Source organism: Lupinus angustifolius, chromosome LG06, assembly GCF_001865875.1.
Source record: "Lupinus angustifolius cultivar Tanjil chromosome LG06, LupAngTanjil_v1.0, whole genome shotgun sequence".
Lineage (NCBI taxonomy): Eukaryota > Viridiplantae > Streptophyta > Magnoliopsida > Fabales > Fabaceae > Lupinus > Lupinus angustifolius.
In genome coordinates, this window is record NC_032014.1 from 9,983,432 (window position 1) to 9,997,267 (window position 13,836).

The following is a 13,836-nucleotide window of genomic DNA, read 5'->3' on the forward strand; positions in this document are numbered from 1 at the left end:
GGAAAGAAAAGGAGAGGAAAGAAAGTGAATGAATTTATATATTTTCCCTAATTTGGTTTACAAAGAAAAGTACGAAGGAAATAAAAATATTATGTGACCCCACCAAAAACTTTTCCATTCCATCATGGAGAGAAAATGATGAGAAACCAACAATCAATATAGAAATACAATCTTACCCATAAAAAAATATGGATGATATACTATGGTGTGGAGTAAATAAACACAAAGATTGATTGAACTTGAAATTTGTATAAATAATATTTTATTTAATTAATTATAATATAATAGATTTTTTATACATCATTATTTATAGCAATATTTAATTCTAAAATAAAAGTAAATGTTTGAATGCTAATATTTGTATTTCTTTAATTATGGGTACTTATGTCATTTTGTCTTATCTTATATTTTATTTTCTCTCTCTCTTCTTTCTTTTTCATTCATATCAAACAATTAAAAAACCATTATACTTTCTACTTTTTTTTTCTTTACTCCCACTTTTATTGCTTAGGTTTTCTTTCGTCTTATTTTCTCTCACAAACTAAACATAGTATAAGGCAAACTCACCGGTCAACGAATCTGAAACGTTATTATAACTATAAGACAAACTCAAACCAAAGCTGTGGCAAATTTGTAAAAGCTGAACCAAACACGGTCTTATTCCGTAAATTTTATTTAATTTAATTTGTATAAAATCACAAAACAGCTTTAATTGCCCGCCACTAACAAATTACGAAACCCTCCTCCTCATCAAAACCCTACATTCTCACACACTCCTACCCTTCTCAATTTCTCCACTCTCTTCCGCGAATTTCAAATTCCACTTCCAATTTTCAGCTTCTTCAATTTTAATTTTCATTTCAGCTTCTTCAAAATCACTTTCAATTCAGCTTCTTCAAAATCACTTTCAATTCAGCTTCTTCTAATTATAAGTACTAAGCGATGTCGTGGGAAGAAGAGATTGTGATGCGTGACGTCACCAATGCTGGTCTTGTTGTCAGTGATCGCATTGCTCGTGAACTTTCATCTCATCTTGACCTTGAAGAATCTCTAGAAGCTTCTAGATATGCCACTCACCCTTATTCCACTAACCCCAGAGAGGTACATTTATCCGTTTCAATCTTTTTAGGGTTTCCGATTATTTCTCTTATTCAACTGTTTTCAGTTTTATGCGAATAGGTATATTCATATGTATTGTACATGCATTTAGGTATACTATTATGATGACAATGTGCTTTCTCTCTTGTTATTTGCGTGTTTTAATTTTATGTGAATACGTCCGTGTTTGCAAGAGCTTATGAAAAGCTCGGCTTACGAAACTGATTTTATGTGAAAATAGCTTATGGATTTCCTATATGTTTGTTTTAGCTTATTTCATTAAGGTTATCGGAGAAGCTTATGAAAATAAGTTTTTCTAACCTTATTTTTAATTTTAAAAAGCTTATTGAATGAACATTTTATTAAGTTGTTTACCAATAAACACCCTAAGTCATATTCATGTGGGGGAGTTCAGGCATTTGGGTATACTATCATAATGACAATGTGGATGTGCATTTTGGGTATAGAGCATGGCTCTTAATGAACACAAGTAATTGTTCGGGTTGGGGGTTCAGTTTTACCCTCTTTCTCCAACTTATTGTGTTATTTGAATTGGTTCCAGTGGCCCCCTTCAGTGGAGGTTGCAAATACCTGGGAGTTGCCTCCTGTACTCATCGAAAGATACAATGCAGCCGGTGGGGAAGGAACTGCTTTTTGTGGAATATTTCCCGAAATTCGCAGGGCATGGGCATCTGTAGATAATTCCTTGTTTATTTGGCGTTTTGATAAGTGGTAAGTACTAAGTACCATAAAGACAGGTTCAAACCCACCTGGTTTAAATACAGATATTTATATGTGCTGTGTTGCTTACTTGTAATCTAACATTGCTGTTTCCTTAGGGATGGCCAATGTCCTGAATATAGTGGGGAGGAACAAGCTATTTGTGCTGTTGGTCTTGCAAAATCAAAACATGGTGTTTTTGTTGAAGCTATCCAATACCTTTTGATTTTAGCGACGCCTGTGGAGGTACTAACGATTTTATTTTTAGCTCTCTTCCACTGACTTGTATAGTAAAATATTGCGCATCTGTACTAGTTCATTTTGTTATATGCTTAAGTTTTTATTTGGTGCCTGAGCAACATCCTATGTGTAGGGTTGCTATTCATACTAGCAATTATTTTTTACTTGAATTTGAATGCTGTTCTTTCAAGATTGATATCTTCTTCCTTTAATTAAGTCTGTTAATCGAGTGTTTCTTAATTGTTAAATAAATACTTCAACTTCTTTTTGTTGGCTCTCACTATATGTGGTTGACAAGTACCTTGCCTTGCTGGCGATCAAGCAAAAATAACTGCCTTCCAAAAGTTCTCCAACTAGTGTTGATAAAGATCATATGTACATTGGTTTTCCAGTTAGCCTTTAGGTTATTTTCGTCTTTATTTGTAGTTGCAGTCACTATTGATGAATGGTTGGAGAAATTATATTTTCGTCTCAGTTAATGCGGTGGTTTTGGTACTCTGTTCTGTAATTTATCAGTAAAAAGATAGAATTTTTTTACATGTAAGGATTCTGTGCATGAGAGGTGTCATTTTCAATCTAGGATCATATTGGGGCTTCACTTCCATTGATATGTTGCTATCACGGGGAAATTACTCACTGATTGAGGAATTCTTATTTAAGAGTAGAAAGGGCATTGAAAGAGTTCAGTTTCAGTAATGGTATGGGAAAAGGTTGCAGCAATATATTTGATCTTGTTTGAGATGATGTCCTGGAGAGTTTATATTGTTCTATGAGAAGGTTCTGTTGTTTCAAACTTTCAATGTCCTCTTTTAGGAGTACAGATTCAAAAAGTCTGTCATGTTGCTCACATTAAGGACTTCAAGTTACTATTGTCCTCGGAACTTGAAGGGTTACTTCAGGCATGCCAGCTAAACTACTGTTAGTTAAGTTTTCCTTTGATAATTCATTACCAACAATGACAGAATTTTTCCACTAAATGACTAATGAAATGTATTACTAAAGTAGGAGAAAGAGAAGGACATATTTAGGATATTAAAAAATATCCAATGGAGGATAAGTGGAAGAAGAAAACAACTATCATCAATGCCACAAGATCCTTGAATTCTGTTGTACAACTATGAGTGGAATCCCCTTAAAAGAATTCCAAAAGCAGAATGAATATCATAAAGAATATTTTCTGAATTTATCTACTATTAAAGAAACACCAAACTAAATGTCTGTTTGGTTGTTGTGGCACCATGCCTAATTTTAAGTTAGGTATAAAATGAGATGTTCTCATTATTGGTGTTATTAAAACATAATTATTTTGCAAAAAATGTTTATATACTTTAATGCAATGCTTTTGTTAGATATTGTATATATTCTGCTACGTTTTGTATGAGAATATGTTATAAGATCTTTTCATTCATCAGTAAAAATGTTTTTTATGAATGTTCCTATGGACCTAGGCAGTATGTTCTGTCCATCTCCCTGTGTGGGGTGGTTTTGTTTCTTACAACTTTCTTTTTATCAGTTGACCTTAGTAGGAGTGTGCTGCTCCGGGGGAGCAGATGGCTCAGATCCGTTTGCAGAAGTTTCATTACAGCCATTGCCAGAGTATACCGTACCATCTGACGGTGTTACGATGACTTGTGTAGCATGTACTGACAAGGGCCGTATTTTCCTTGCTGGCCGTGATAGCCACATTTATGAACTTATCTATTCGACTGGATCTGGGTGGCAAAAGCGGTGCAGAAAAATATGTATCACTGCTGGTTTAGGAAGCGTAATTTCAAGGTACTTTGTTGTTTTTAACCTTCAAGTTGTTTACAAGTCACTAACTTTGCTACTTGATTTTGAATTAATTCTTTTTGGGGAAATATGCATTTTGGTCCCTTGCCTTTATTTTTTAATTTGCTCCCTTATCTGTCATTGTTTCCAGTTTGGTCCCTATCTTCCAAATTGTCTACCAATGTGTTCCTTTATCACAGTTCTGTTGCAAACACTGACACAAGTGGTAATATGTCTATAACAATATTGCTGTGGTGATGACATGAATATGACACGGCACAACCAGTGAGTGGCATGTCATCACTTATGTTATAGTGGTGCGAGATCGAATTGAAAGAAAAATTAAGGCTAGGGGACCAAGTTGTAAAAAATAAGGATAAGGAACCAAATTGCGTATTCTGTATTTTGTCATTCATTTTTATATTAGAATTGCATATGGAATTTGTAATTGGTATATAAAGTTTTTTCCAGCTAAACATTTGTTTCCTAATTCTGTAGTAACTTGATGTTGTTATTTTCAGATGGATTATACCAAATGTGTTCAATTTTTCAACTGTTGACCCAATTGTTGAAATGGTTTTTGACAATGAGAGACAAATATTGTATGCACGAACTGAAGAGATGAAGCTTCAGGCTTATGTTCTTGGATCAAATGGTGATGGCCCATTAAAGAAGGTGGCTGAAGAAAGGAATCTTGTGAATCAGAAGGATGCCCATTACGGAGGTAGGCAGTTGGCAGGACCAAGAGGCTCAAGTCGATCTTCAAAGCCATCTATTGTTTGCATATCACCCATATCTTCCCTTGAATCGAAATGGCTACATCTTGTTGCTGTTTTATCTGATGGCAGAAGGATGTACCTATCTACCTCCCCTTCTAGTGGAAGCTTGACTGGGTTCAACAGTAACCATCACAAGCCTAGCTGTTTAAAGGTTGTCACAACTAGGCCTGCTCCTCCTTGGGGTGTTAGTGGTGGTCATACCTTAGGAGCCATGGCTCTTGCTGGTAGACCTCAGAATGAGGATCTCTCGCTGAAAGTTGAGGCAGCCTATTATTCTGCTGGAACTCTTATCCTTTCTGATGCATCACCTCCAAACATGCCTTCAATACTTGTTTTGAACAGGGATTCAAGCACACAGTCATTGCCATCAGGTAATCTAGGCACAAGTACGAGGAGTACCCGGGCATTACGAGAATCTGTATCTTCTTTACCAGTTGAAGGCCGAATGCTTTCTGTGGCAGATGTTTTACCTTTTCCAGATGCCACAGCCACTGTGCAGTCTCTGTATTCAGAAATTGAGTTTAGTGGTTATGAGAACTCAATGGAATCGTGTGAAAGGGCATCCGGGAAGCTTTGGGCAAGGGGAGACCTCTCAACCCAACATATATTACCAAGGAGGAGGATTATCATCTTTAGCACAATGGGCATGATGGAAATTGTTTTTAACAGGCCACTGGACATTCTAAGGCGGCTGTTAGAGTCAAACTCTCCAAGATCAGTTTTAGAAGATTTCTTCAATCGTTTTGGTGCTGGTGAGGCAGCTGCAATGTGCCTTATGCTAGCTGCAAGAATAGCACATTCTGAAAACCTTATTAGCAATGTTATTTCTGAGAAGGCAGCTGAAGCTTTTGAGGATCCACGAGTTGTTGGGATGCCACAACTTGAAGGCAGTAGTGCATTATCAAACACAAGAACTGCTGCTGGTGGATTTAGCATGGGCCAGGTTGTTCAGGAGGCTGAGCCTGTTTTTTCAGGTGCACATGAAGGGCTCTGTTTGTGTTCATCTAGATTGCTTTTCCCTCTATGGGAACTTCCTGTGGTGGTTGTAAAAGGCGGTCCTTCAGGCACCTTATCTGAAAATGGAGTAGTTGTATGCAGACTCTCCGTTGGGGCCATGCAAGTCCTTGAACACAAAATCCGTTCTTTAGAGAAATTCTTAAGATCTAGAAGGAACCAGAGGAGGGGGCTTTATGGCTGTGTAGCAGGTCTTGGAGATGTGAGTGGTTCCATTCTATATGGCAGTGGTTCAGCATTAGGTGCTGGTGATCGAAATATGGTAAGAAACTTATTTGGTTCGTATTCCAGAAATTTGGAGTCCAACGGGAGCGGACAAACTAATAAAAGGCAAAGGTTGCCATATAGTCCTGCAGAATTAGCTGCCATGGAGGTGGGCTTACCTTAATTTTTGCATAGATGTTTTGATATTCTTTGAATGTATTAGTTTAGTTTCTCACTAGGTTTATTGATACAGGTGAGGGCAATGGAATGCATTAGGCAGTTACTTCTTAGATCCAGTGAAGCCCTGTTTTTGCTTCAACTTCTTTCGCAGCATCATGTTACTCGGTTGATTCAGGGTTTTGATGCTAACCTTCAGCAAGCATTAGTTCAGTTAACATTTCATCAACTAGTTTGTTCTGAGGATGGTGATCATCTTGCAACAAGACTTATATCTTCTCTAATGGAGGTAAAGGTTTAGGGAGGCTATGAAGGAAACTTCATCTGTGAAAATTTTATACATTAATCGAGATTTCTTTCTTTTTCTTAAATGAACTTCTGTATCCCCCTTCTATAATTCTGACTTTTGTGTATTATCATATAATGCACCAGTATTATACTGGTCCAGATGGCCGGGGGACTGTAGATGATATTAGTAGGAGATTAAGAGAGGGTTGTCCAAGCTACTATAAGGAGTCTGATTACAAGTTCTTCTTAGCTGTGGAAGCTCTGGAGAGAGCAGCTGTGACTATAGATGCTGAGGAAAAGGAGAATCTTGCAAGGGAAGCATTTAATTCCTTAAGTAAAGTTCCAGAGTCTACAGACTTACGAACTGTTTGCAAACGTTTTGAGGATTTAAGGTATTTTTTCTCGCCCCATCCATTTTCATGGCCTATGATTGGAGAGTGTTCAGTATGAAACTCAAGTATACTTGCCAACTGCAGATTTTATGAAGCTGTAGTGCGATTACCTCTTCAAAAGGCACAGGCTCTCGACCCTGCAGGTGATGCTTATAATGATGAAATTGATGCAACCGTCAGGGAACAAGCACTTGCTCATCGTGAACAGTGTTATGAGATAATTATCAGGGCTTTGCGGTCTCTGAAAGGTGACACAACAGAAAGGGAATTTGGCACTCCCATCAGATCGGCTGCTTCAGAATCTGTTCTTGATCCAGCCTCAAGGAAACAATATATATGCCAAATTGTTCAGCTTGGTGTTCAATCTCCTGACAGAATTTTCCATGAGTATCTTTACCAGGCTATGATTGATTTAGGTCTTGAGAATGAATTGTTAGAGTATGGAGGTCCTGATCTGTTGCCCTTCTTGCAAAGTGCTGGACATAGACCCATACATGAGGTTGCTTATTGCCTTTCTCTCTCCCACCATTTGTTTATTGTTTGGTGTGCACTTGGTTGGAGGCCATTAATATTGTGTATTAAAATATTGATTGCAAATGTTCTGCATGAAGAAGCTGCACCCTCACCATATGATTTATAACCTTTCTTAAGAATTGTGTTTTTCTAATTATCTTCATGGTCTCCTTTTGTTTTTCCTTGGTCTACTAGGTTCGTGCTGTGACTGCAACAACTTCTCCACTGGGTCAATCAGGAGCACCTATGACATCTAATGAAGTCAAGTACTATGAACTTTTGGCACGTTATTATGTCTTGAAGCGGCAACATATGCTTGCTGCTCATGCATTGCTAAGGCTAGCTGAAAGGCGTTCTATTTCTGGAGCTCCTAAACTGGAACAAAGGTTAATCAGTTTCTTAATTTTATTGTCTTTATTATCTACTTTCTTTTACTTTTCCTTCAAATCTTCTGCCCTTTTGAGTAGTTTTGTTTGCTATATTGCTGCAAACCTGGTTGGGATAGACCAAATTTAGTAAACCCTTATCTCTAGTTGGAGCTTACCTTTGATGTCTGTATTGAACTTGCTGCCAGACAGAGAATGGTACTGTGTTTAAAACTAATATTTCAAAATGCATTCCCTGAAAATGAAATTGAAAACAAAGGCACTTCTGAATCCACTTCTAAATTTATTTAGCTGTACTTTTATCAACAATAGTGAAAATTCCTAAAGCTGACACTTGATCTGACTGTATAAAAGCACGGAAATTGGTTCCTGATTCACTCAAGTAAAATCTGCTTCTTTTTTTTGTTTTTGTTTTCGACGATATAACCTCAGTTAGGTTCTAAGGCTGTACCTGTTCTTGTGCAAGAGACTGCATTTTACTTGCATTCAATCTTTTCATTTTTTTTTCCAGTTAAGACCTCCAACATTGTTCGTGTAGACTCTATTAGGATAACTAGAATTGTTTTGAATTGCTTGCTTGGATATATTCTAATAGTGTTACTTGTTTTTTAAATTCAGGTGTCAATACCTAAGTAATGCAGTAATACAGGCAAAAAATGCAACTGATAGTGATGGGTTGGTAGGTTCTGGTCGGAGTTCCACTGATAGTGGATTCCTAGACTTGCTTGAAGGGAAGCTTGCTGTTCTTCAATTTCAGATAAAACTCAAAGAGGAATTGGAGGCTATGGCTTTGAGGTCTGAGGTTTTATCTACCATGTCTGATACCGTTGAAAATGGTTTAGTTCCCGAGGACAGTTCTAGTAATACTGATTTTGCAAATGCAACACGTGAGAAGTCCAAAGAGCTATCATCAGATGTAAAAAGCATAACACAGTTATATAATGAATACGCTGTTCCCTTTGAGCTCTGGGAGGTATGTTCTCTCCTTTTTAGTTGTTTACATGCTTTTACTTATATTTACACAACTTCAGATTTTCTCTTCTGGTTGTTCACATTATTTGTTAGTTTCACACAAGTTCAACAATTTTAAGGGCTTGATAATGTGCTAAGCTCTTTTAGCTTTAGTGCACATGTCTGATGAATTTACTTTCATGCATTGTTTTATTGAAGTCATTCTGAAGGAGGGGAAATGATCAGACCAATGATTTAAGTTCCCTGCATTGTTTGGCTCATATTTGAAGAGAGGAATATGGTAGATTTGAGATCCTCTTCATCATTTCATCATTTGATTATTTAAATGTTCAAAATTGTATTACTATCCATTCTATGCATATGCAATTGTACAATTTATTAATAGTAGTTTTTCATTCCTGTTTTCCTTTGATTTTCTTCTATTTGTTTATTAATTTATTTTTTAAACATCAAAGCATGAATATATCACAGTGATGTATCACCTCTTTTTCTTCCAATGATACAAAATTAGATGCAGTGCCCCAATTTTCTCTTCTGTCAATTCCTCTCTTTCCTTTCTTGTCAAAACAAATGAAGTACTGTAGATTTAGTTGCTTGTGCGACTGTTAATAGTTTGGATTTTGGAGTTAAGTGTTATTCTTGTTGAAAAGATTGTCATAACTGTGTCAAATTCAAGAACTTTATATAATCTCCTGTTAACAGTTCATTCATCCTTCCTATTTTTTTAGATATGCCTGGAAATGCTGTACTTTGCGAATTATTCCGGTGGTGCTGACAGCAACATCGTCAGAGAGACATGGGCTAGACTTATTGATCAAGCTATTTCAAGAGGTGGCATTGCTGAAGCTTGCTCAGTATTGAAGAGGGTCGGCCCCCGCATTTATCCGGGTGATGGGGCTGCTTTACCATTTGACACTATTTGTCTTCACCTGGAGAAGGCTGGACTGGTATGTATTCTAAGTTTGTTTACAACTTACTGAGTTGGTTTGACTGTAGATGATAATTTGTAATTATTCTGTCTCCTCCTTTTTTCTCTAGAACACCCTCATTTTAGGCAAGCAGGATTTGTTGGAGTTACAGGTCTTATGAACTGTATATACATTATACTTCTATCTTAGATAACAGTTCTTGTTTTTCTGTAGGAGAGGTTAAATTCAGGTGTTGAAATAGTTGGAGATGAAGATGTTGCAAGAGCCCTTCTTGGTGCTTGCAAGGGTGCAGCTGAACCTGTATTGAACACATACGATCAACTTTTGTCAAGTGGGACTATTTTGTCTTCACCAATTCTTAGATTACGAATTCTGAGATCAGTCCTTGTGATACTTCGTGAGTGGGCCATGTCTGTGTATTCACAGAGGATAGCTACTAGTACCACTGGTTCTCCCCTAGCACTTAGGGGAGGATTCTCATTTGAACGAACAGTTGCTAGCCAAGGAGTTCGGGATAAGATCACAAGTTCAGCAAACAGGTTTGTTCTCTATACTTTTATCCATTCATCTTGTTTTCCGTTTAATGTTTCTTTCGGGCATCATATTTTCCAATTGCAAAAAGGTACTAGCCTTTTGCTTCCGTTCCTTCATCCCAATACAACGTTGTGTTGGTTGGTAAAAATCAATGAAAAATAAGCTTAACATATAGAGAATGTTGCATTTGATGAGTAAATATACTAGGCAAGATAGATTATGAATAAATACATTAAGGAGAAAGTTGAGGTAGCATATATTGTAGAAAAGATGGCAGAATGTTGTTTTAGGTTGTGTGGAGAAGCCTTGTAAAAGCCCTCTCTAGGGAGTGTAGATCAGATGAAGGTAATCATTGCATTGGAGGCATAGTCACCAAGAAAAAAATGTTTAGAAGCATTTAGAGCTCAATGGTTTGTCTATACTCTATAGTATATAATAATATTATGACATTGTTTGATTTATGTTGCCGACCCTACCTAGCCAACAACAACTTCTGTGTTTTTTATGTATCTGTTTTTATCTCCTTTTGTTTATGTCCATGTGAAGTTTTGATCTGATTGACTTTTACATTCAGGTATATGACTGAGATACGGAGGTTAGCCCTTCCACAGAACCAAACTGAAGTTGTCTACCGAGGCTTTAAAGAACTAGAACAGTCCCTTATAAGTCCTCATTCATTTGATCGATTTTGATCTCTGTTCCAATATGTAGTGTTGTATCAATGGTTGTTGTCAAATAATTATTTTCAAATAAGAAGTTTCTTATTTTTCATATTGGATTTGCTTCTCCATTTTTTCTTTTCATTTCTTAAACCAGTCGTGTAAAAATTAAGAATATCATATTTCCTGGTCTATATTTAGCCTGATTTTGTAAGCTGCTTGGTTGGCCATTTAGAAGAGTATTAGCCAAGCTGTGATGCAGTTCTCTACCGGTGTTAGAATTAACTCCATACTCCAATATATTAATTAATAGTGGAAAATTTATATGCTACTTTTGTTTAGCTTTATTTTTATTTCAAATTTGAAGATTGATTCAAACATGTGTTAATGCCAACAAATATCAAACTTCATACTGCTACCGATAGTAGTTGATACTTGATGCTGTCATGATTCTAGCAGTGTAATTCACTAATTTGTTTAAGATGTAAGAAAAGTATAAATTATTTCAAAAAAATGATGCTTCTATGCTTGCTTTCTTTCATTTATGTTTATACTTCACATTTTTATCTCTCTTGTCTATCACATCATTAATCATGTCTTATTTATCTCTCTTTTCTATATCACCTCTACATCTAAAAAATGTGGATAAAGCATTTTCCTATTCCAAACTCTCAGGTTTGTTATGGCTTCATTTCTTTAAAGATAAAGAAAAACCACTACGGAACTACACCACTTGCAAATTGTCTAAATAGCTATATTCAATTTGCCTTGTCAATATATAATGATAGGACCAGAGACAGGACAGTCTAATATGTCTGGTCTTGTTGGTTTCAAAGTTTTCATCCTCTTGAATTCTACAACCCTTTTCATTTCTCTTGTAGTTGCTGTGGTTCAAATCGCATCCGTAACTTGGTAAGTTTTTTCCTTTTGTACAAGTTGTGATTGCACCTCATGCTTTATATCGCTCAGTTTTTTTTAGTTCCACGGCCATATCTGCTTTGCCAACACGCCTGGCATGCTTAGCACTATACTCTGAAAGTGCTTCCTTGATGTCACAAGCTGAACCCAAGGCTGTTTCATGATTCTTATTGATAGTATTAAACTATTAATGTCCATAGTTGTATAGCTTAGCAAACCAATGTTGATGAATCCTTTTTCAACTGATCCACTAGTTGCTTCAATCCATCAAGGGCTATAGATAGAACCGTAGAGAATATTGATTGGTGTTATGAACCTCAGCCTTGAACTCCAACATCTTACACTATTTTCACAGTTTCAGATCATCCTTTTTTGTGTGAAACATTCTTGTACAACAAAACAAAACAACCCAGATGAGAAAGAATTGTGAAAAAGATGAAATTGTGAAACTTTAGTTCCGGAGTGTCTCTGAACCAATGAAATTGAGGGGATATGGAACAAGTGATGCTAATTTCACGTTGTGGCAATCACATAATATAATGTCTTGTTCTTATATATTGTTGTAACACATGGAAAATGCTTATGAATCCATGCTTCAATGAAGAATTAACTCAAGGATCTACTGAACTCATGGAAGTAGAGAATGAAAGCATTTGTTCTCCCAATAAGAGACTTATAGAAGACCTTGAATACTTTTACAAAGAGAGGCAAAGAAAGAGAGCAGGAGATGGAGAAAATAAGGGATAAAGCGCGCGTCAATTGAAATTTGCATCTCCATAATATACCTTTGAAGTGTTTTAACGCTTTCATATGTCGTTGCCTTCAAGGCAAGATTGAAAACCTTTTCAAGAATTTCATTCACAGGTAAATTAAGGGGTAACTTATAAGTATTTTGTTGCGTCTATCTTTTGCTTATAGTCTTATAGAGTAATACTACAATAAAATAATAGAGATATTAATCAACCCCTTAAAGAATACTTCTTCCCTGTGAAAGGCTGGAATTTAGGTTCTTCTTTCTCTTCTTTAGGTGGCTCTGGTTTCGACTCTTTTGCCTGCAAAGTCAAGAGGTACAACTTAGCAGTCCATCCATTAGTAAATTACACCCATCAAAAGTGGTGTTTGGATCAACATATGTTTTTCCATACCTTGACACACATGGCTATATGACTCGCGTAAGTAGATGATTAGAAAGGGAAAAAATACTCAAGCAAATGGGAATGTAATATTTCTAGGATCTCACTTTTGAAGAAAGTACAAATTTGGATTACCACCCTTCTAGGTAGTTATGTTTTTACATTCCTGGACATTATATTCCTAGACATCGCATGATCACATTCCTAAGATCGTGCTCAACATCATGGCATATACCAAACGATACCTAAAGAATTGGGGGAATGGGGAGGTAACAAATAGCATATTGATTTGAAATATTAGCAAGCAGCAACAGAGTTACCTTTCCGGTCTCCTTAGTGCGGTTTGCATTTGACCCAAACACGAGCTTGCCCTGAGATTGCTGAGCATTACTCTGTGAGCTAGAAGCTGCAGATGACTGTGAATTGACATTTTGAGCATCAGGTTTCTTGTCCTTAGACCCTGAATTGGAAACTGGAGGAGGCTGATAGCTCAAAGGTTTTCCATCCAAGCGTCTCCCAGTTCCAGTGAAAGGGTTGAACTTGGGTTCAGGTTCAGCAGGGGTCTCAACTGTAAGGAAGAACAAAAGAGTCGTTAAGTCTGCATAACAGAAAAAAGCACTAATAACATGGACTTCAGGGGTCTCACTGCAATGTAAACACAACCTTACAACTTCAATAACACATTGTTACCACAAAATTTTCAAGTCTCAGAAGAAGTTGAATAACCAAATGATACTTATTGACAAATACTTTTTTTTTACATTCCACTCTGCCCATATTTCAAAATTACATATTTCTTTTGCCACAAAACAAGCATAACCTTCACATTTCTTGATGATTTAACAATTCACAATAAAAAAAGGCCAGCTAAAATAATCAACTCCATAGAGACATGAATCAATAGTCACTAACAACAATCATTTACTGATAGGGTTGGCATAGGGTAGTAGAAAAGAGGTTAGTTGTTAGGAGTTGTTTGAATTCAATAAAGAGGGAATTCCTAGAATATCCTTATTAGTTAGTTAGACTAGAGTATTATTTGTATAAATAGAGAAGGGGAAGCTTGTAAGAGGGGAGTTTTTGGACATTTTGTAAACGTGGAATAACTGA

At 36.5% G+C, this 13,836-nt stretch overlaps 2 protein-coding genes across 2 annotated transcripts in view; one reads left to right on the plus strand and one right to left on the minus strand.

Annotated features, from left to right (window-relative positions):
- On the plus strand, positions 645 to 11,006 carry LOC109349735 (nuclear pore complex protein NUP155-like). Its single transcript, XM_019590669.1, has 13 exons — positions 645 to 1,101; positions 1,661 to 1,830; positions 1,938 to 2,064; positions 3,572 to 3,834; positions 4,350 to 5,994; positions 6,079 to 6,291; positions 6,435 to 6,682; positions 6,767 to 7,181; positions 7,391 to 7,581; positions 8,200 to 8,554; positions 9,282 to 9,500; positions 9,696 to 10,021; positions 10,591 to 11,006. Exons 1-13 carry the CDS (start codon positions 943 to 945, stop codon positions 10,706 to 10,708), a joined length of 4,449 nt encoding a protein of 1,482 aa, XP_019446214.1. The 5' UTR covers positions 645 to 942; the 3' UTR covers positions 10,709 to 11,006.
- LOC109349736 (ubiquitin fusion degradation protein 1 homolog) overlaps positions 12,344 to 13,836 on the minus strand; it is a 6,386-nt gene continuing 4,893 nt past the window's right edge. Inside the window, exons 9-10 of the mRNA XM_019590670.1 lie at positions 13,047 to 13,294; positions 12,344 to 12,645 (exon numbers count right to left, since the gene is read on the minus strand). Coding sequence (XP_019446215.1) covers positions 12,553 to 12,645; positions 13,047 to 13,294 — 341 coding nt within the window. The 3' untranslated portion in view covers positions 12,344 to 12,552. The remainder of the gene's footprint in view (positions 12,646 to 13,046; positions 13,295 to 13,836) is intronic.